The 23129-nt window shown below is 42.4% G+C and overlaps 1 protein-coding gene across 1 annotated transcript in view; it reads left to right on the forward strand.

Moving 5' to 3' along the window:
- Positions 1–23129, forward strand: part of KAT6B (lysine acetyltransferase 6B) — a 56075-nt gene that overhangs the window by 26194 nt on the left and 6752 nt on the right. The window contains exons 12-15 of the mRNA XM_018558152.1: positions 1618–1849; positions 3137–3296; positions 4056–4313; positions 20435–20681. Coding sequence (XP_018413654.1) covers positions 1618–1849; positions 3137–3296; positions 4056–4313; positions 20435–20681 — 897 coding nt within the window. The remainder of the gene's footprint in view (positions 1–1617; positions 1850–3136; positions 3297–4055; positions 4314–20434; positions 20682–23129) is intronic.

Consider the following 23129-nt stretch of genomic DNA (forward strand, 5'->3'; position numbering starts at 1 on the left):
GCCTCACCGGAAGTTTAGAGAGAAATCCCTGTGTAAGCTCTGAGTCAGAAGAGCTGACTCCCCATACCGCGTGATGGCAGTGGGAAATTCACCAAATGCCGGTCATTTCACATGAGAGGAAGGGGAGTGAGCCCACATGCTCCTCAATACTAGCAATCTTTTTTGCTCCCAAGAAGCAATGGATACACCTGTATTTGCTGCTGGGGTAATGGAGGTCAACGTGAGCCTGTTGCTTTGCCCTTCATAGACAAAGCACAGGTTTGCTTTAAAGCGAACACAGTTATATTTTACAATGTTAACTTCATACATTTTATTATACGTTAGGAAGTAATGGTTTTCCACATTCAAAGAGATGGCATTTTTAAATAATACAACGTCAAAAAAATACTTTTCCACCATGTTAATTGTTTGCTTATCTTGTTTAAAAGTATTCCATTTAGTATCCTCTTGACTCACACTTTATATTTTTCTACCTGATGCTAGGGATATTACAAAGGAAAATACTTGACACGCCAGCCATCTCTCACTTTTTGTTTCTTTGGAGCATAGATTCATATTCCTTTAACCGAAGGAAAAATGCATTAAACATATGATTTAAATAAGAATAAAAAAATATGTAGGAAATGCAGACTTTATAAGAAAGGGTTCTAGTTGTAGAGATTTGAGATTGTAATTTGGTTTACTTTTTTATGTCTTATCTAAGTTTTTAGGTTATCTTAACCATCGTATACTTTGTACGCATATTGAGATGGTAAAAAAAGTGCCAAAACCCACTCCATGTGTAGTTATATCCTGTCTGGAAGATGGAAAGATATAAATCTCTAGTAAATACTACTGGAGAACTGTTTGTCATTAATGCCAAAATAATGGCCATATATTTAGACAGAAAAAAACATATTTACCAAGAAATTACTGGATGTATTTGCTACCATTTCTCATGGGATCGTTGTCCAGTTTGTCCATATATATGCTTTATTATGTGATAATGATCCATTTGCCTGCCAATGTAAATTTGCAGTCCACATTTAAAATGTATGTAAGTGTATGTAAGCACAAACAATCAGATTATCTTATCTGCTCCTTTTTGGTCTGGTAAATATACCATTGAAAACAATTTGTTATATCTGTTAAGTGCAAAAAAAGTACTGATCCTGACAAATCTAGTGGTGTGATAACTTCCTGTGCCCTCTACTTTTGCTTCACATTGATCCCTGGTTACTCTGTGGACTACAAAACACCTATCCTTTATGTCCTGGAGAGGGAGGTGTGATGTAGTCCTGTTTAAGTCCTAGGACAAGAAGTTTGTGTCAGGCAGGATCACAAGGTCAAAATAAAGGAAAACAATCCTAAAAATAGAAAATAAATGCAGCTACTACCTCTTAAGGAATGGTAAACTACAATATATATTTGTTTAAGTCTAGAAACCACATAAGATAGGTTATACCTGTGAAAGAGTAACAATTTTTATGATGAAACATAACGAAACCACCATGGGAGGAAGCTGACTGTTCTAAATCTAAAAAGGCTGCATATTTTCTAACTGGAGGATAGAGCGGTAACACCATATTAATATTATGAATGTTCTAATTCTATTGTTGTTTTGAAATGTGCTTGCAGGTTACTTGCTTTCACGGTGTGAGGGACAGGCCGGCTCTCCAGAAAAACCTCTGTCAGATTTGGGCCGTTTATCTTATTTCTCATACTGGAAAAGTGTGATCATAAACTATATGTCCTCTCATCATGAGAAACAGATTAGTGTGAAAGGGCTTAGTCGAGCTACAGGAATGTGTCCTCATGACATTGCCACCACCTTGCAGCATCTCAACATGATAGACAAGAGAGGAGACAGGTGAGTGACAGACTAAGAAAGTAACAATTCGCGGCAATAGCTGACCATACTGATGCTATAAGGCTCAACAGCACAGAAGGCTCTGTTTAGTCTGAGCACATTTTAATTTAAATAATTTCTGATTATTGTATATAGTGCTGGTACTCGTATCGGAGTGTTACAAGGTCTTGGAGCACATTAACTTTAAAAGTTGGATTACCTTTAAATGCATGATTTTTTTCTATGGAGTCCTATCACCCTGGAAGCTGCTGGTATGCTTGCATTATGTGTCCACCTCATAGCAAGCATTACGGGCCATTGTAAAATAGATTTTATTAACAGACCAATTATCTTTTTTTTTTTTTTTTTTTTTTTTGCGAAGCCACCCTCAGTATGCTAAACTCTGTCACCCAGGCCCAGCAGGTCCATATTCACCTCCTTTGACAGCTGCAGCTTCCCAAACTGCCTGCAGCCCAGCTGGTAAACATGTAGCACCGCACTGTTGTGCTTTTACTCTAATGTCCCAAAGACTTGAGTCTGGACATACCTTTAATGCAGGAGCAACATACTATAGGGATATGGCAGTCTAATGTAGCGAGAGGGCTAGAAATTAAGGGTGAGTAATTTATTTTCAAAAATGTGAGCAGTTCAAAGTTTGCATAATGCAACTTCAAAATGATCTCAGTGGACATTTCTGCTTTGGGTTTCTTAACCCCTTCATGAATGAGGCCCTTTTTTCCATTTTTGCACCCATGTTATATTGCACATTTTAGGCCTGAAAATGACGTAAAACCCCCCAACATTATATATTTTCTGAATGCCAAGACCCTATAGAATAAAATGGTGGTATTTTCATATCATCCTGCATAAAGTGTCATCATTAAAGTAGAACCTTGGCCAAAGCAAAATTGATATGTACATTAGTCTTTGTTTTTCTGTTACCAGTATACAACATTTTCTGGTCTTTTAAAATTGTTACATTTGGTTGTAAAGTTAATTTCATTTATTCTGGTCACTTGCACGTTTTAGGATAAAGTAAAACTGAACCCTGTTTTGCGCCACTCATTTCCTACATCTCCTTATTTTCATGATCAGGGAAGATCATTTCAGATTTTACCTAAGGTTCTACCTCTTTGAAATCTCCCACGTCATTGTAATAGTCATGCATGGTACACGTTTAGTGGTTTAGTCTCAAGTAGGGCTCCTTTTTTCTTTTACCCTGGTAAACTGTTTAATTGGTACCATATACAGTATTTCTCTGCAGTCTGATTCTGGCTTGGAGGTAAAGGTGTTTTGTACTTTTTGCAGGTTTGTTATCATTCGACGTGAAAAGTTCTTGGCAAGTTGTATGGTCAGAGTAAAAACTCGGGGTCATGTAAATGAGGTTGACCCTGACTGTCTCAGGTGGACGCCAGTCATTTCATCTAATTCTGCAGTATCTGAAGACGAGCACGATTCAGAAAAGGAGGTACACCATTCTTTTTCAAAACGTATTTTACCCAAAACATATTTGTCTATGTACATGCTGTTGGATATACTCCATCACTGGGTTCTGACATGTTTTGGTCACCATTACAGTATTGTTCTTTCTACTAGATTTTTCTTCTATCTTACATTATATAGAACTAGAGTTATGATTGGATCTCCAGTGGAAAGAAAGAGGTGGTGCCTCAGTTTCTCAAAATGTACAGACTCTTTAAGGCAATATTACTCTATATTGACCAATTGGCGGAAGATTTGTGGTGATATCTGTGGTGCAATCCTGCAAAAGTCTAGATATACTGTAGGTCTTCTCTCCTTACTGGTGTCCTAGCACCATGGCCAGGTTGATGGCATGACCAGGGACTTGGTTTCTGGCCATTACCTTAGCATCATCAACTATGTGGTGACACATTGATGATGGCGCTCAGCTGCAAACTTGGAATTGCACTGCAAAAATAGCAGCAATTTGTATGGACAGCAGAGACATGAGTGTTTTGGTTTTTTTCATGAATTGGTCCACTATAGGCTTTTTAACCTTTTATTTAAAGTAGACCTGTCAGTAACATTACAAGTCTGCATGAATACATTTCCAATATATCACAATACACAGTAACCATATAATTTTTCAGAAAAGCTTTACCTTTATGGAAAAAAATGGTGCATTAGCTCCAGGCAAGTGATTTGCCACTGTCCTCTCTTTATAAAGAATGTGAATTCATGTGTGTATGTTTTTGTACTCTTGTAGGCGGAACATCTCATGGAGCAGGAAAGCTGTAGGGAACGAGAACACCAGCACTTCTACTCACCATCACACTCAAAGCAGTCACCGTCAAAGAATAAGGATCTAAGCAATTACCTACTTCCCTCAGCAGATGTCCCTGCAACCTTAGAGAAGGAAAAGCCCGTAAAGCACAACCAGCAAAGTAGCGAGGATGAAGAGGAACCACATCATCTAGAAGTTACACCAATACTCGGCAAACCCCAGACACTCATGAAGAGAAAGGTAAATGATTGACAGAAAATAGCAGATTGTTAACACTTTTAACCTTTTTGTACTCTGTACAGAGTGCTGAAAATTGTTCTTTATTTTCAATTGCTACTTTTAGAGTTTGTTAAAAGCAGAAAACCAGTAGAATAAAAAGATGGTGCTACTAATTTTGTAGATCCTGCAATAAAAATGTATCTTTTAAAATGGAAAAAGAAATTAAGGACCCTCTCTTTTTCTGCAGCTGTTCTGAATGAAGAGAAAGCACTCGGTACAGAGACTTTCTATTCATTCATAAACTGAGGAGGAATAGTACTCTCCCCAGTTATGAATGGATAGAAGCCTCTTGTACTGAGTGGTCTGTCCATTAAGGAACTCATGAGTGAACTATGTCCCCAGTTATCAGCGATCACTCTAGTGTTGGTTCTGCACAGGAAAGGAATGGGAAATATGACACATTTACCAATCCTCTGCACGGCATCCTGAACCGCTTGTACATGCATAGACCACAGATCTCCAGAATCTGACAGCAGCTCTGCTCGCTCCTCCCTGCTCGACATCCTGAATTTGACAGCTCCCTCCTCCGCCCCCCCGCCGTCCAATTTTGTCAGCCGCTGATGACCACTATTTATTTACAGGGGACCATCGGGAGAAACCTTCTGATATACGTTCATGGTCTCTAAAGCGACCATGAGCTCATTGCAGAAGGGTGAAAGCCACCGCCGTAAGGCCTACTGACATGGCCACCTGCAAACAGTTGTGTTCCGCCGTATGCCTTATGGTGGTGGCAGGGAAAGGCTTAAATTATCCATAAAACAATTTTTCTTCTTAAGATTTTATTTTTTATATGCAGAGATACAAAAAGGCAGACCTGCAAGTACAAATGATCAGAAATACAGGATTTGTCAGTACAGTAGCGAGCAACATATTTGCATATTGTAATAGGTAGGGATGCACCGATACTTGTATCGGTATCAGTGCAGATGCCGAGTATATGGGCGAGTACTCGTAGTCGCCCAAATGCTCCGATGCCTAGCCCGATAATTCCGGTATCAGGAAGCCGGGCGGCGCTTCATTACACGCTTCCTGATTGGTCGGAAGCTGGCCAATCAGGAAGCCAGGCGCCGTGTAATGACGCCGTGCCCGGCTTTCTGATTGGTCGGAAAGCCGGCTTTATGCTCCCTCGTCACCCCAAGAGTTTGGCTAGATGAGTGTGATATGCTAATTTGGATGCCCTCAACTTCCAGGGAGCCATTTTTTTATGCCTGCCACATGAACTGCTCTTTCTCGGAGTAAAAGTGAATGTGGCAAAGCACGTCCTTGGTCCTAGAGGAGTCAGTTTGCAGAGGACCCAGGGTTCTATGTACCCGATCCAGTAAAATCTCCATTACAACTGGTTTGTCTAGGTAAGTTTTGTTAGTGGTGGGTAACTTACATTTCAGGTCGATGCTAGTTAATGCCTCTTATCTTGACATGTTTGTTTTAGTTACCTGCTTGACTAGAACAGTGTTAGATAATCCAGTATTTGAATCCTAAGAACAATTGACATTAGAGAGTTTTTATAGACTGTACACATCTATTTGCATTACTGTACAGTCCTGAGATCTACACAGACCTAATATAAGGAAGCACCAGTTTGTTGCATGGCCTTTTTCTCAGCTGCAGTTAAACCATACATCCTGGTCACCCCGCTGCCCCCAACCTATTAATGGACAGTGAAGGAGCAGCAGCAGACTGACATGCCGTCTCCCTGCTCTTATTTTACCATGTTTATTGTCTGTACATGTGCATGCAGCACTCCTGATTGGCTCTTAATGCTTCCCCTCCCTCTCCCGTTGTAAGTTCTACTGTATAGGGCAAAAGAAGAAGCTGATCCCAAGTCCAATGCAGGTATATACATTAGGTGAATTTAGAAATGCTTAATTTTTCATGAATATGTAAGTGTTTTAGTTGGTGTTCTGCCTGGAGTTCCGCTTTAAAGCATATCTTTTTTCCAGGTAATGCACATTACGTTAAGCGTTAGTAAATTAATATATATAGATTCATTGTTCCTGTGACAGGATTATGATGGCATGGACTTTGGGTACAGACTGTTATTGTTCTTCTAGGACTCTAGAGCCAGATCTAGTGTATAATTTTAAAGCATAACTAGAATTTGCAGATGTGGGCCTGCAAGTGTAGCCTACATTTTGTTTCTCCAAGGAAAGGGTAATGTTAGAGTATAAATGTAGTAACAACTGAATCAATATCTCTGATAAGCATGTACGAAATCACAAATTACTAATGCAACAAAGACTATTTTGTAGGGATGCATTGATACCATTTTTTCGGTATCGAGTACCAATATTTATATTTCGGTACTTGCCGATACCAATTACGGATACCAGTACTTCCACTAGCATGGAGGCAGCTTCCTGGGCAATCAAGAAGCCGGGCGGGAGGGACTGATGTGAATGTGTACTGTATAAAGTGCTGCATAAATTGTCAGCGCAAAAAAATACCTGTAGGCCTTAAAAGCTTCACATTATGGTTCTTGTTTTACCGGCCTCAGCTTTACACTTTTTAACAGTGAGGCATTTTAGATTCTAAAATAATGATCATTAAATAAGTCCTGAAGGACCTCTGCTGGCAGTTCTGTGAAATATAGCTTATGTGCGTGTTAGGTTTTGTTCGTGATATAGCCAACAGAATGTTCACAAAAGGATGCAAAGTTAATAAGCATATTGGGAACACCAGCTCATATTTTTTTTTTTTTTTACTTTATTTTGACTTTATTGTGTTGTAGGTATGCACTGATAAGCCATAACATTATGACCACTTGGCTGTGAAGTGATTAGTGTGTGGGATATATTAGGCAGCAAGTGAACATTTTATCCCTGAAGTTTGTGTTGGAAGCAGAAAAATTGTAAAATGTAAGGATTTGAGCGATTTTTGACAATGGACAAATTGTAATGGCTAGGCAACTGGGTCAGAGCAACTTCAAAGCTGCAGCTCTTGTGGGATGTTCCCGGTCTACAGTTGTCAAGGCAAAAATTGGTCCAAGGAAGGAAAACCGGTGGACCGGCAACAGGGTCATGGGTGGCTAAGGCTCATTGATGCACGTGGCGAGCGAAGGCTGGCCCGTGTAATCCGATCTAATAGAAGAGCTACTGTAGGTCGTCAGATTGCTAAAAAATAAAGTTAATGCTGGTTCCGAAAAAAAGGTGTCTGAACACAAAGTGCATCACATTTTGGTGTGTTTGGGACTAAGTAGCCACAGACCGGTCAGGGTGCCCATGCTGACCCATGTCCACCACCATAAGTGCCTACAATTGTGTAGGTGAGCATCATAACTGGATCTCAGGGCAGTGGACGAATGTGGCCTGGTCTGATGAATCGCATTTTCTTTTGCAACGTGGATGGCTGGTGCGTGTGTGTTACGAAAAAATTGGGAGAAATGTCCCCTGATGCAGCGCTAACACTAAGGTGAGGGTGTATGAGTGTGGGTTAAAGTGCTTGGTGTGGGGCTCCTTAGAAATGCGGACCGGGGTGTCCGACGTTTGTTATTTAGGAAAAGAAACAAGGAGTACAGAAGCACTACTACCAAGTGGTGACTTGGGAAACCAAATAAGGGAATTAAACTTACCAAAGAATGGGTACTGGCGCGTTATCATCGGCAAGGGTTGGATGGATGGGAGTCCTCGGCTGCTGAGAGTGATGGGCACTCAAAGTTGTGTATGGGCAGATGGGGGTGTCAAAGCTGTTGGGGCTAAGAAGGGCTCAGTGTCAGTGGGAACCTGGGTCAGATGTTAAGTGTGGCAGGGATCTGGGATTGGGGGGGATGCTGAAAGTAGCAGGCACGGTGGGGACCGGGCTGGTGGATGTTTTACAGATCTGTGAGAGATGTAACCAGGGTCGTATGCGGTGTAGGACTGCCTGTCTGGAAGGTGCTGGCCGCTGGATAAGGCCAGTTAGTGTGAGTCTGAACGCTGTGTGGATAAGGGGCGGAGCCTGTATCGCTCGCTGACGAGCGCCGAGTGCTGACGAGCGGCGAGTGTTCGGGGGAAGCCGGTGATTAGGGTTAGGCTGGAGATGGACGCTGAGGCCAGGGAAGCCGGTGGGAGGGGTAAGACTACACCGCTCAAGGGCACGAGCAGGGAGCCCGGAACAACGAGCGGTGTGTCTGTGGGGTAGAGCGGGTGGGAGCGAGAAACGGAGGTGTAGGAGGTATGAAGTGACAATGTCAAGCTGGCTACACGCTTCGAAGAGCTGGTCTTTTTCAAGCCACTCTTTGGTAAGTTTAATTCCCTTATTTGGTTTTGCCAAGTCACCACTTGGTAGTAGCGCTTCTGTACTCCCTGTTTCTTTTCCTAAGGTGCGTGTGTGTTGCTTACCTGAGAAATAGTGACCAGGATGCACTATGGGAACAAGTCTGATCCATGGGGGCCCCACCTCTCAACTTACAGGACTTAAAGGATCTGCTGCTGACAGTTTGGTGCCAGATATCACAGCATACCTTCAGAAGTCTAGTGGAGTCTATGCCTCAACAGGTCAGGGCTGTTTTGGCGACAAAACCTAATCAATATTAGGCAAGTGGGCGTAATGTTATGGCTGATTGGTATGTATGGCTTGATAATTATAATATTACAGATATATGTTGACTGTTACATATACAGTGAGGAAAATAATTATTTGATCCCCTGCAGATTTTGTAGGTTTGCCCACTTACAAATAAATGAAAGGGTCTATCATTTTTATCATAGGTGCATTTTTTAAATAATAGAGACAGAATATCAACCAAAAGTCCAGAAAAAACACATGATACAAATGTTATACATTGAGTTGCAGTTCAGTGAGTAAAATAAGTATTTGATCCCCTACCAACCAACAATAATTCTGGCTCCCACAGACTGGCTATGTGGTACACAGAATAGTCCTGTCAATTTAAGAAGGTGCTCCTAACAACAACTCGTTATGTATATAAAAGACACCTCTCCACAGAATCTCTTTCTTCCATTCAAACCTCACCACCTTGGGCAAGACCAAATAGCTGTCAATGGACGTTTGGGACAAGATTGTAGACCTGCACAATGGGCTACAAGACTATCTGCAAGAAGCTTGGTGAGAAGGTAACAACTGTTGGAGCGATTATTCGCAAATGGAAGGAATACAAAATAACCATCAATCGCCCTCGGTCTGGTGCTCCATGCAAAATTTCGCCTCATGGGGTAAGGATGGTCATGGGAAAAGTGAGGGATCAGCCCAGAACTACACGGGAGGAGCTTGTGGATGATCTCAAGGCAGTTAGGACCACAGTCATCAAACAAACCATTGGTAACACAAAACACCGCCGTGGATTGAGATCCTGCAGGGCCCACAAGGTCCCCCTCCTCAAGAAGACACATGTATAGGCCCGTCTGAAGTTTGCCAATGAACATCTAAATGATTCAGAGAAGGACTGGGAGAAAGGGCTGTGGTCAGGTGAGACCAAAATTGAGCTCTTTTGTCATTAACTTGACTCGCCGTGTTCAGAGGAAGAAAAATGCTGACTATGACCCTAAGAACACCATCCCTACAGTCAAGCACGGAGGTGGAAACATTATGCTATAGGGCTGTTTCTCTGATAAATGTACAGGCCGACTTTGCCGCATTGAGGGGCCAATGCATGGGGCCATGTATTGTATTGTAAAATCTTAGATGAGAACCTCCTTCCCTCAGCCAGAACACTGAAGATGAGTCGTAGAGGGGGTCTTTCAGCATGGCAATGACCTAAAACATACTGCCAAGGCAACAAAGCAGTGGGTCAAGAAGAAGCACATTAGGGTCGTGGAGTGGCCTAGCCAGTCTCCAGACCCTAATCCTATAGAAAATGTATGGAGGGAACTGAAACTTCGAGTTGCCAAGCGACAGCCAAGTAACCTTAAGGATTTAGAGAAGATCTGTAAAGAAGAGTGGAGCAAAATCCCTCCTGAGATGTGTGCAAACCTGGTAACCAACTACAAGAAACGTCTTACCTCTGTGCTTGCCAACAAGGGTTTCTCCACCAAGTACTAAGTCATGTTTTGCTTGGGGATCAAATACTTCTTTTACTCACTGAACTGCAACTCAATTTATAACATTTGTATCGTGTTTTTTCTGGATTTTTGGTTTATATTCTGTCTCCATTATTTAAAATACACCTATGATAAAAATTATAGACCTTTCATTTCTTTGTAAGTGGGCAAAGTTACAAAATCTGCAGGGGATCATATAATTATTTTCCTCACTGTATATGGGGTAAGCCATGTTTCCTGATTACGTAAGCTGACTGCTCTTCTTGCTTAGTAGTGCTGCACAGCAGTTATCCATTTATTGCTTCCCTGTTTCAGTGCATGTTTGGCAGTCTGCTTAGAGTGAAAAAGTGCAATGCCTGTGTAATGCACTTTCTCTAGTCACCTTCCAGGACAGCATTAGAGAGATAGGCTCCTCCCACCGGAACAGGAAACACATCACCCACACTTAGAATAAAAAGGAGCACAAGCCTAGCATGCTTCAGTTATTTTGTGTTTCCTCCGGCCGAGCAGGACATCGTAACGTTTGTTGTTTTCCTTAGGCCTTCGTGCTGGTGAGCAGGGGCTTCCCCCCGACAGGGGTACAGCAGAGAGTCAGTGGACCCGGGGTACCCAGGAAGGGGGGCTTCCTGGACAGCCCCAGCTGTCCGAAAGAGAATGCCTGTAGTTTACCTGCACAAGAGTGTACAGGGCAACTTGACCTGTTGGTGTAGTGGACTCAGGGGAGTTCCCCCGGGCGAGAAACCTCTGCTTCAAGATGTGCGGTGTGTGTGTGTTCTTACCTGTAGTGCCAGTTGCAGTGGGCAATGGTGGTGGATCCCAGTTGCAGTGGGCAATGGGATCCTGGCTCCGGTCCGCGGGGACTGTGAGCGGCGGTCCTCGTGCGGCATGGGGGAGGCAATTCCCGGCGTACGAAAAAGGCCGGTAATGTCGTAATCAAAGAAACTTCTGGCGGCGTCCGCAGCGCGTCTGGCGTCACTTTCGGGTGCGGAGACATACGAGCAGCCGCTGCCAGGCTGCGGCAACCATTCGGTCCACGCTACAGATGGCCAACACATCTGAAGCAGGGGGTCGCAAGGCCCTTGCGGTACCCACACACGCAAGGGGGGGCACCAATAGTGGGGCGCAAGAGCTGGAGTCAGAGGGGCCAGGGGGCCCAGCTGGAGACTCAACTACCACAATGGCATCATTTGATCTGGGGGATCCTGGTGCCGGCAGCTCTAAGGTAAGAGAGGGGGAGTTCCCCATTTCCTTTACCGGTTATTTCTCAGTGTTTGGGGCCATGAGAAATGGGGTTGCCACAAGTTGGAAGATTGCTGTTTTTTAACGGTGTCGTTTTTGTTTTGCAGAAAACAACGGCAGCAAATCAATCTGGCAATAAGAATTGTGCACAATACTGTGTAAAGTTTTTCCCCACATCCAATAGACCTTATGCCAGTCTGGCATCAGAAAACTGGTCAAGGATGAATCTTCCAGCATGTTTAAAAATCTGATGGTTCCATGTGTCAACCCTTCAGTCATTCCGCATGGTGATACAGGATGCAGATATGACTGGTAGCCATGCCGTGGTAGCCATGCGGTGGCAGTTCCTTCATGTTCTGGGATGCATGTTCCCCTTCAAGCGGCCTCACGGCCGAGTAGTGTATCTGAGAGGGCTGCTACCGTTTCGGATTCTTCCTCTAAAGGGGGATCCTGGTGCTAGCAGCTCTGAGGTAGGACAGGGGTTGGACTCCCCCATTCCTATTCTTGATCTCTCAGTGTTTGGGAACATGAGGGACTGGATGACACCTTTTTAAGTTCTGGTGTTCATTGGGCTACGTTTTGGTGTGTTTGGCAGAACAGGCCCTCTGAAGGAACTTGTCTTCCTCTATCTTCCTCTATGTATGAGGTTGTATGAGTACTGACCTGTATGTTCAACAGAGGCGCTGGTTTGATGTTTGGGAAACCAAGGCCTCTGAAGGAGGAATGCTCTCATCAGTCGGCACACATGGCAGCGATGTGCAGCCTGCAACATTAAATATCCCTCTTCTTCCAAAAAAACCACGGTGCCAATCCTGTGTAGGGAAGCCAGTGGTGGATGAATCGCCAGGCATGTTTTAAAGCCTGATAGATTTCATGAGGGAAGAGAGGATGTCGACTCTTCAGTCATTTTCCACAGTAATCCAAGTCGTAGAAATGATTGGGAACCAGTCTCTTGATCAGGGACCTTCTGGTTCAGAGAATGCAGGGAAGAATGCATGTGCCGTACTGTGGGTAGGGCACAATGAGGGACAGGAACTCCTGGGAGGTGTTCCTCCTTTTGAGCGTTGGTTACTGGGGGTTACAGTGCCTCTTGCTAACACAGGATTGGTATGTGTTATTTCCACCAGTGCATATGCAGCCTGCAACATTAAATATCCCTCTTCTTCCAAAAAAACCACGGTGCCAATCCTGTGTAGGGAAGCCAGTGGTGGATGAATCGCCAGGCATGTTTTAAAGCCTGATAGATTTCATGAGGGAAGAGAGGATGTCGACTCTTCAGTCATTTTCCACAGTAATCCAAGTCGTAGAAATGATTGGGAACCAGTCTCTTGATCAGGGACCTTCTGGTTCAGAGAATGCAGGGAAGAATGCATGTGCCGTACTGTGGGTAGGGCACAATGAGGGACAGGAACTCCTGGGAGGTGTTCCTCCTTTTGAGCGTTGGTTACTGGGGGTTACAGTGCCTCTTGCTAACACAGGATTGGTATGTGTTATTTCCACCAGTGCATGGCGGATTAGAGGCAAGGGCCGCAGCACAGATACGTTTTTTTTAAGCTGCAAAGCGGCAAACCCAGACAAGTAAGCAACCAAATTACTCCCACATGGAATAGACGTGGGGTGCAGGAGTATTGTGAATTATTTTCAAATCTCACACTCTTGTTCGCAGCCTCTGTTTTGTTGCAGAGGTTTATAAAGAGTTATCAGCCTAGAAAGGCTGTAGCAATTGCTTTACAGACTCCTTTGGCCAAAAGCATTACAGTGGGCAAGAGTACTGGAGGGGTATTGCTCCAGTTTTTGTGCACTCTCCTTTAATTAAAGGGAAATTCAAAAGGAGAGACAATAGCTTGGGGGGAAAAAATCCTCTCCTAGCTGTGGTGAAATTTTTAAATTTGGGCCTGCATTATTTTTGGACAGGCTCCAATGCTAATACTCTGCATTGTGCTGCAGACGGGCTGGTTCATAGACACTCACTAACATGTGCTGAAATTGGACTTCTAATTACACTAGCACAGTGCTGCAAGGCTAACAGGGAGTTCCGTTGCTGGTAGCAATCAGGGTTTCCTACCTGGCCTGGGCTCGTTGTGAGCTCCTAAGTTGGAGTCTATGATTGCTCTCACCTGAGTGGAGCAGGGTAGGGCTCTTTCAGCCCTGTTTGAGTAGACTGCACTTCATTTTCAATTTGCTCACAGGTGGAGCTGATCCATTGATTGTAGCTTCCTGGGTGTGTCTGTCTCACAGGTGTGGGGTCTTTTCTTATTACTCTGGATGCAATGCCCAGTCCAGGACGAGAAGCATGTGGCTATGGTTCTCTGTGTCTTGGACAGAGATCACATACAGGGATATATATGCGGTGGCTTGTTGTAGCTGTAGGTAATTTCCCGACAATATGTGGAATCCGCTTTTAGGAAGCACTAAGTCATGACGTCCAAGATTTATTGATACCTAATGCATTGGTGTATTTAATATTTCTATACGATCTCAGCAATAACCGGTTACTGCTTAGTATAAGCATTAATTCAGGAGGCGATCTATGAATTCCAGTAGTGAGGCATGTTCCTATACGGCCTCCAATATAACCAAGTTTCAGCTTTGGAGAGAGCTTCATTGGTTCTTAGGGTGGTCATGTATCTCAGTATTGGGGTATACCTAGTTTTCAGTATTACTATACTGCCTCTAATTAGAAGCAAGTTGCAGCCTCAGGGCAAACAGCGTTGGCCCAGGAGGGGGTTAGGTGTACCGGTATTGAAGTATAATACTATATGCCCTCTAAAAACACCCAATTTGTTTTCTTTAAAGCTTCATTACTTATGGATCTCAGTCCTGATTCATATCTGGTTGTGGGGTGTTTTTTTTATACTTTCTCCATTATCGCTTTAGAGGGAGCTTCATCTGTCCGTGGGGCAGTTCTGAAGCTCGGTAGGATGTACGCCTTAAGTTTTTTCCATTAGGTTTGCCTTCTGGACCCCATATACCATCCTCTGCTTCAGTGGAAGCATTTTTCTTTTTTCATAAGATAGTTATGAATTTTGGTATCTGCGCATACTACGTGTATGAGTACACTACACTGCCTTTAGAGCAATTAAAGTTCTTGTTTTGTAGAAACATCTTTGGTTCATAGGGCAGTTGGGAATCTCAGTATTGTGCATAACTTTGTTATTAGGGCCTATATACTGGGTCCGGAATAACCACTTACTGCTTAATTGAATTTATGAATTTGAATTTCAGTGTATGGGCATTCAATGTGTATGTGCACATCAGTCTGCCTCAAAAGCAACCAACTTTCCTTTTTTTGTGGAAATATCTTTGGTTCTTAGGGCAGCCTTGAGTATCAGTATATGCGCATAGATTCATTGTTGGTGCTTATATACCGTACCTGGTATAACCTTTTTTGGCTGCTAAAGGTGGGGGGGTTTTATTTTTATTTATTTTTTTTGGTTCATAACGTGTTATGAATTTCACTACCTATGCATACCTTGGGTATGAGCATATTAGACTGCCTACAAAGCAACCAATTTTTGTGGCTCAAGAGGTGGTTATGGATATCATCTGTGTCCCTTCTACCTGCACTGGTAATGCTACACTTCAGGAACTTGGCTCGATTCAGTAAGGCATCATGGTTGGGATGTGTTGAGGATCTCAGTATGGGAGACATCTGAGTTCTTTCGTATATCTAAACCAACCGTCTACACGGTAACTGATGACAGTTTTAATAAGGCGTCTTTGTCGCTGTGTAGGTCTGAGGTTCAGTATTATCATCTGAGTTCATACTTTGTATAGTTATGTAACTATGCTCTCTACAGGATAACGGTGTTCTGCTTTGGTGAAGGCTTTACCACTTATGATGTGGTTATGAAGCTCAGCCTTGGTATGATCATCCAAGTTATACTTGGTGCATGGTTATAGCCACTTGTTAGTCACTGCTGTGTGGATATAATTACGGAGTCCTACGGGCTTTCCTAGTACTCCGTTGAACTAATTGAAGCATGTTCTTTAAAATTATTGCATTTAAAACTGCTTGGCTAGTAGCCGTGGTTTAGCGAAATGTACACTTTGCCGATTTGGGACCCTATATGTACAGGGAAAACTTGTATTAAAACCAGTCCCGGTTTTTCCTATGGCAATAGTGCAATATGTCATGGAACGCATGGTAGGGCAGTTCCCTCCTTTTGTACCAGTACATCAGTTATGGTAGAAGCAGCCTTACTAGGCGCGGACGTTCGCTTGGCCTCTTTAGGGGCTAAGCGTGCAGGGGCTACACCAGAGCAGGGCTAACTGGTCCAGGCTCTTGACGCTGTCAAATACTGTAGAGTTGACGTAACGGTCAACCAAGATCAGGCTTTCGGGTAAAAGCCCTGTATACTGTGGTTCCCCCCCCCTGATTGTGAGTATGGTGCTCGCTTATCCTCTCTAATGCTGTCCTGGAAGGTGACTAGAGAAAATTGGAGTTACGTACCTGGTAACTATGTTTCTAGGAACCTTCCAGGACAGCAGGGATTCCCGCCCGATATGGTGGACTGATTTACTATGCGTTGCTAGGCAATGTAATGTTATGTATCATTATGGGTGTATATACGTGTATATGTATCTATAATTCTATGAACGAGTTGCAATATGGTATCCTTCGTTTCTTATGTTTTAACTGAAGCATGCTAGGCTTGTGCTCCTTTTTATTCTAAGTGTGGGTGATGTGTTTCCTGTTCCGGTGGGAGGAGCCTATCTCTCTAATGCTGTCCTGGAAGGTTCCTAGAAACAGAGTTACCAGGTACGTAACTCCAATTTTATTTTAGTTGTCAGTACACTTGTTTGACTTAAACATGGTCACTAGTATAATAATCTACAAAACACTGCGCAGTATGGAAACATGAACATATTGCACAAAAACCTAGTGAAAGTATAACAATTCACTTAAAATTAGCTTTAAAATAAACATTTCAATAATGCTTCAATGTACTCTTTGTAATCAGTGGTTCAAAAGGAAACAACAGTGTATTTTCAGAGTAGCATTTCATAATAGATGACTATAATTTACAGTGACATTTACCAATTAAAGGGAAAGAAGCCTCTTTTCAGTTTTTTTTTTTTTTTTTGTAAATATGAAAAAAAAATCTGCTTCAATAATATACACTTTTGTGTAGCTAATGTTTTCTCAACAGCTGCTAAGAGAGAGGCAAGGGAATTAAACTGAACCACTGAGAGCACTCGCAAGAGCTAATCTGCATATATTTTTTGTCCTTTACGGGACCCTTTTAAAACATTGTAGGCCAGTCCAGGAAAAGCCCTTCTACCCTCCGGACATATCTTATTTTTTGCTAGTGTCCTTTTTCTTCGCTTCTTCTTTCTTTTCTCTTTAACCCCTTCGTGACTGACGACGTACAGTGTACGTCGCCAGCATCGGGGCTGTTTAAACAGACACCCGGCAAGATTTATCACTATATCACTGCTTGAGCTAGTCTCTACAATTGCAGCTATCCAGAGCAACCTTTCAGAGCTGTTTGCATTGCTTTAGTGATTGCCCTGTCTCTTAAGACATGCTTTGTAAATCGGCGGATCGAACTAAGCACTAGGAGCTTCTGAATTGTTGGCTCCACTAAGCAAATTTTGAAATTTTCCGCTTTCTGATGGTTTTACCGCAGAAGAGGTTAACTCTTAGGGACTAACTGCTGGCATTATCCTTTTGGTTTGAGTGCTGCACACGTGCTTTACACTCCCCTGTTATTCAGTAATGATAAATTTCCCTTCTCCTGCTTTGCAAAAAGCCACAAGGAGTTTCAATCTTTGGTCCGTTCCTGCCGCCCACCTACAGTGACTTTGGTCACCTCTAGCCATCCAACCCTCACTGGCCACCAGCTGTTGGGTTTTTGTGAGTACTTGACTTCTTGCCTCATACCCTAAGTTTAGTTGCATTACCGCCATGTGGTTGGAATATGTCTGTTTCTAGACACAGATGGCACAGTCCTGCTACAACAGGTGACCACAGCTCATACTCCCATAACAGTTTCAGGTGATCTTTGTTCTGTGCCTTCTAAAAGGTACTGATGTCTTTAATCTGGAATCCAGTTAGCCTAAATTTTAAAGGGTCTACATCCACATCGAAGTTCTCCTTAGCTCCGCTGGATGAGGCCACTTGTCCACGTTCTTTACTACAGTCAGGCTAGAATGTGGCCAAATTCATCCAGTTCCTTGCAGGTGTTGACTGTTTCCACGTCTTGCCCTACAAAGGCTATTACTGATCTGCCTGCAGTCCTAGAGGTCGCCGGGCCATCAGTCAGATCTCTGATTCAGGGTCCGCAGTCTATCCCTGATGAGTATCACAGTATTCTGCTATTAGACCAGATTTACAAGAAAAAGGGTGGTAAAGGTATAAGGGTGCACCAGCATTTTTCAAAGTTGGGTGAACATTTATTAATCCTTGCAGGCCCTTGGGTAGTTGGCTCTTCAGGTGCAGACAGTGTCCTTTCGGGTTTACAGACCAATCCCTTACTATCAGCACTCACTTCAGCTCCTCACCCTCTACCTTCCTGTGTCACAGATTAGTAGACCTACTTCTGTTCCCTTGTATCTTCAGACCCCAAAGTCTTTGGCCTAGTTCCTGTCAGTTCAGTATTGTATCTCAGTATGGCCACTGTTCACTCTCCCAGAACAAATGTTTGCCTCCCTTGGGATAGGAAGGCCATCTTTTTTACTTAGTATCCATCAGATCTACCATCCTTGTCCATTCCCAGAGGAACCCTTTGGCTTTCACAGTCAGGTGGAACGAGTGCCTTCTTGTCACTGTCAGGGACAATGTGTTCTTAAAGACCCTAATATCTTCAAGAATCAGCTTGATCTTGTATCGTCAGGAAAACATTTAATCACCTGCAGACAGTCGAAACCTAAATGGTTCTTTAGTAGAAGAGTCTAGAGCATTTTTTTTTCAGAATGTCCCATTCCCTTATTTAGGGAGTTTACCTGCTCTTGACTGTGGAAGGAGACTTGTGGGTTGAGGAGTCACCCCCTCCCAGGAACCCCCTTTTCTTCCAGTCCCTTCTTAGACCATCTCAGCCTTTCCATGTGCTGTTCTGGGTTAGTTTTCTGAGCAGACTAAATAGTCTTCCTCTGATCATCAGGTAGTTTCTACCCTGAAAAATCAGTCCTCCAATTCTGGAGCTGGCGAGGACTTCTCTTTTCACTTTATGGAAGATCCTGTTATTGGTGAACACTAAACTGCTGGGCTTCATTCTGCAGTTCAGAATGTGTACTGCTTCCTGTATCGTGGGATCATTTCCTGGACAAGTACTAACAGCGCTGGACAATATCCAGGCACGGACGTGCCTTTCCTATCAAGGTGGAACAGGTGAACCTGTTTTAACCAGAGAGATAGTTTGGGTCCTGAATTTTTCAAATCTTCTGTTTTAGTCCTGTCTGCTCTCCTCTCTTCCAATGTGACCTTCCAGAAGACAGTTTTTCCTCAACTGCCTGCTTCTGGACATGGGGATACAAAAAAACAACCAATGTAGTAAGCGCACTACTCTAAAGATGGATTGATGCGTTTAAAATTTGGCGTGCTAGCTCCTCAAACAGGGAGAGGGACCCTGCAAGCACAATGGAAAACAGATCAAAGAAGCGCTACTGCCCTTTAAATATACATATACATTTCACATGTGTGTGGTGGTGTTCTTGCATAGAAACATTGGCATGAGGCTAGATGGACCTTGGAATGAATAAATGATTGAACAAATGGATACATTTGACTTATTTATCCATTTGTTCAATCATTTATTCATTCCAATGTCCATCTAGCCTCATGCCAATGTTTCTATGCAAGAACACCACCACACACATGTGAAAGGACATGGGAGAGTGGCCCACATGCTTAGGTAAATTCCATGATTACTAGGGCCATCTGAATGCTGAGCAAGCTAGTTTCCTTATTCAGGAGTCTTCCGGCAGTAGCAGGGGATTCCTTGTTATGGTCTATTTCGTTTTTCTTCCTCCCATGTCATGTCATTCCTCACTAGCTGTGAGTATGTTCCCTTAATGGGAGAGGGGAAAAAAATAGGATTTTTGTAGTGTAAAATCTTTTTTTTGCAGTCCCTCCCCTCTGTGTATTTGATGATGCTTTTGGTACTGCTTTGCTACAAAATTGAGGATACCGGTAGTAGGAGAGTATATTGTGGGTTGGCCAGCAATTTTTTTTGTTAGTGTCCACTACTCCTGTAGGTGGCAATATAACTTGACAGTTAATTACTTCCTCTACCCCTCTACAAGCAAAGTACACAATGATGAGTACAAAAATCCTATTATGTTAAACAGTGATAATGTATATAAAAAATACATATTTTTCTGAACAAATGTCTCTTAAAAAAATAGATTTAAGGTAAATTGTTACTTATAGTACCGCACATCATCCATTCGTTCCTTTACAGAGCTTCAAAATTAAAGGAGCTCTTATGCAAATAAGGATAAAACTACTAAGGTCCTAGGTTCTAGCAGGCCTCCTGTGCCTCAGCATTGGCCTATCTGTGATTGGCAGCCTCACTGGCCAATATTGAGACACACTAGATGTCAGGCAGAGCTGTTGCATAACTCCCAGTGTTTTGGGGTTCCAGCACACTTCCGGAGAAAGTAAATGTGACAGGCAGTCAGCTGGAGGTTGAGTTCTGTGAAATGCAAGTACCAGCGTATTTACAATTTTCTGCTCACAGTTGCTTTTAGTGTCATCTGACCACCTAATCCATGTTTGTCCCATTAGAGTCTACTTAATTGAATGTACGCAATATTGAAACCCTCTATGGTTAGCTACAGATCTTTATGTTCAGAATTCATTATATTAAATAGGCAACACTACTGTGTTTCATAAATATTAATATCCATATTACTTTTGGACAGAGTGCCTTCACACCCAGAAGGAGGCGTGGGAGAAAACGGCGGAGAATTAACAGCAGTGTCACAACAGAGACTATTTCTGAGACCACCGAAGTGCTAAATGAGCCATTTGAAGATTCTGACAGGAGCAGCCCTGAGCCACAACAGGAAGTGGACCAAAAAGAAACCAATGGCAGGCGAGCCAACCAACAACTGGTACCCAACAGTACAGCAACCGAAAAAATGAACAAAATGGAAGAGCTATGTCCAAGTATGTTAACATTTATTGTATATTACTAAAGTGAAGCGCATGTGCAAGCTTTTTATAGCTATCATATCCCAACAAATTGCATACACCTAAAAAATATAGTTCTATGGTCCAGGATTTTTGAGGTACCTCCAAGCTAGTTCATGTCAAACATATTTCATATAAAATCACAATATTTTATTAATATAACAAAAAACAAATTTTTACAATATATTTTTTAAAAGCTATTGCTTTTTCCTTCTTCCTTCCATAGTCAAGTTTGTCTTCATTAATCGCTTTGCATAATATCCAAAAGAGACAAACTTTTCAGTCCAATAACTATCAACTTGTGTTAAACTCTCTTGGTGTGTATTACTGTCCTCGTGTGTATTACTGTCCTCATGGGTATGTGATGATGAAATGGTCGCTTTTTCCACCTCTTTTCGCTACGTATTTTGCTGTAGAAATGTATAGTAAAAATTTAATTTTTGTTTTATGTTATATTTATGTAATATAAATAAAATATTGTAATTGTGAGATACCTCAAGAATCCTGAAACCATACAAATATATTTTTTAGATGTATGTTTATATTGTAGCAAATATCTTTTCATTTTTGGAAATGATATGGAATAAATAACAGACTGTGTCACCCTTGACTATATAATAGGCAAAAATCTGCATATGGCATGTTTGACTTTTATTTATTAGGCTATTTCAACAGTTTGTATTGAAGTGGATATCAGGGTAAAATAACAAGAAAAAAATAACATCACTTACTAGGGATGCACCGAAATTTCGGCTGTCGAAACATATTGGCCGAAAATTGTACTTTTGTCCAAAATGCCGAAGCTACCGTTTTGTGGCCGAAATTGCAGTGCATTCATAGTTTCTCTCTTCCTCGCTGGGCGCTGCTCTGTGTCCTCCTTGACACAGAACAGCATCTACCAGGGAGGAGAAAACCTGTCAGGAAGCCGGGCAGGGAGGACAGCAATGTCAGCGGCGGTGTCGCAGGAGACTCAGGATGGAGACAGCTTGGCCTACTATGACAGCTATCTTCCCCCGCACCACCCGCTCAGCTTTCTGTGACAGTTGAAGGAGTCAGGATGGAGAGTGGTTACAAGTGCTCAGGGATCAGCTAATCGCTGAGTGCTTGTAAATTCAGGACATAGTAAGCTTACTGTGTCCCCAGTTATGAATGAACAGGAAGTGCTCTACATAATTTCCTGTTCATTCATGATTGTGGACATAGTAACTATATCCACAGTTTATGAATGGACAAGAGCCCTCAGTGTAGAGTCTTTCCTGTTCAATCATAAAAGGGGCTGCAGAAAGACATTTAGCCTCTGTGTCCTCAATCTCTTTATCTATTTCAAAAAGGAATATCAGGGGTCTGTTTAGACCCTGGTATTTCCCCAGAGCCCCCGACAGCAAAGTAAAAAGAATAAAAATAAAATATTTTTTATAAATTAGAAAAAAACATTTTTTTCGATCTCAAAATTCCATTTCAGTGCACCTCTACTTAATACATCTCTACAATAGCTGCACATCTCCCCATGTTTTGTTCCTGTAAAGACAGAAAAATACCTGATGTCCTGCAAGAAAAGCATTCAGCTAATTTCATGTTGTGGGCTGACAACACAGTGCCTTTGCTGGCTGATTTTCCATTGCATGTGTAGTTTGTAGATTTTGTTGTACAACAATGCCACTAACTTGTACATTTTTGTACAATTAGACAAAGTTTTCTAGCCTGCTTGAAAGATGAAAATCTGCCAGTTGTACAGTAATTGAGGTTGTGCACTTCCCTTCAACTGGCTGATTTTCTGATGAAAACGCAAATCGCAGACAAAAATCTCAAGATAATTGTAAGGTGTATGGGCACCTTTAGATTGGAGAAGCAGGAGCTTCCCCATTGGAACAATGCCCCTCTATTTCACTTCCATGGCAAATCAAATTTTGAGATCTACCCTCACTTTCATTCCCAGTGAGTTTGGTGATCAGGACAATTTAGAGAATCTTCCTAATAGGGACACAGACAACGGTAAAAACCTGACAATGTTTTTAACCCCTTACCACTCAAAATCTAAAAAAAGTTTTGTCTTTAGTCAAACTTCAACTGCCAACCTTTGGCCTATTGGCACTTTTAAGAATAGTTGTTTTATCTTGACAAGCAAAGAGATTTTGCCCTTCTGTACTACACAACACTTCCCCTTGTTCCTCTACTCCATAAACGTAATGTGTTGAGTAGTCCTGCAGGCCAGAACTCGGGCAGAGCTGAAAACACTTCTTGGGATTTCAATACAAAGTGACAGCGTTGCCAACTCAGTACAGTAAAATGTAAGAGCTTCCTTAATTTCCACAGGTATATTTCTGTAGTTGGAGCTTTTACAGACAGAACACAGGGAAATGTGCATATCGTGCAGAGATGTACTGATTATTTTCTTGTTCGTTTGTTTGCCCAGACATAAACTTT

The sequence above is a fragment of the Nanorana parkeri genome, unplaced genomic scaffold (assembly GCF_000935625.1).
Source record: "Nanorana parkeri isolate BGI_ZX_2015 unplaced genomic scaffold, ASM93562v1 scaffold322, whole genome shotgun sequence".
Taxonomy (NCBI): domain Eukaryota; kingdom Metazoa; phylum Chordata; class Amphibia; order Anura; family Dicroglossidae; genus Nanorana; species Nanorana parkeri.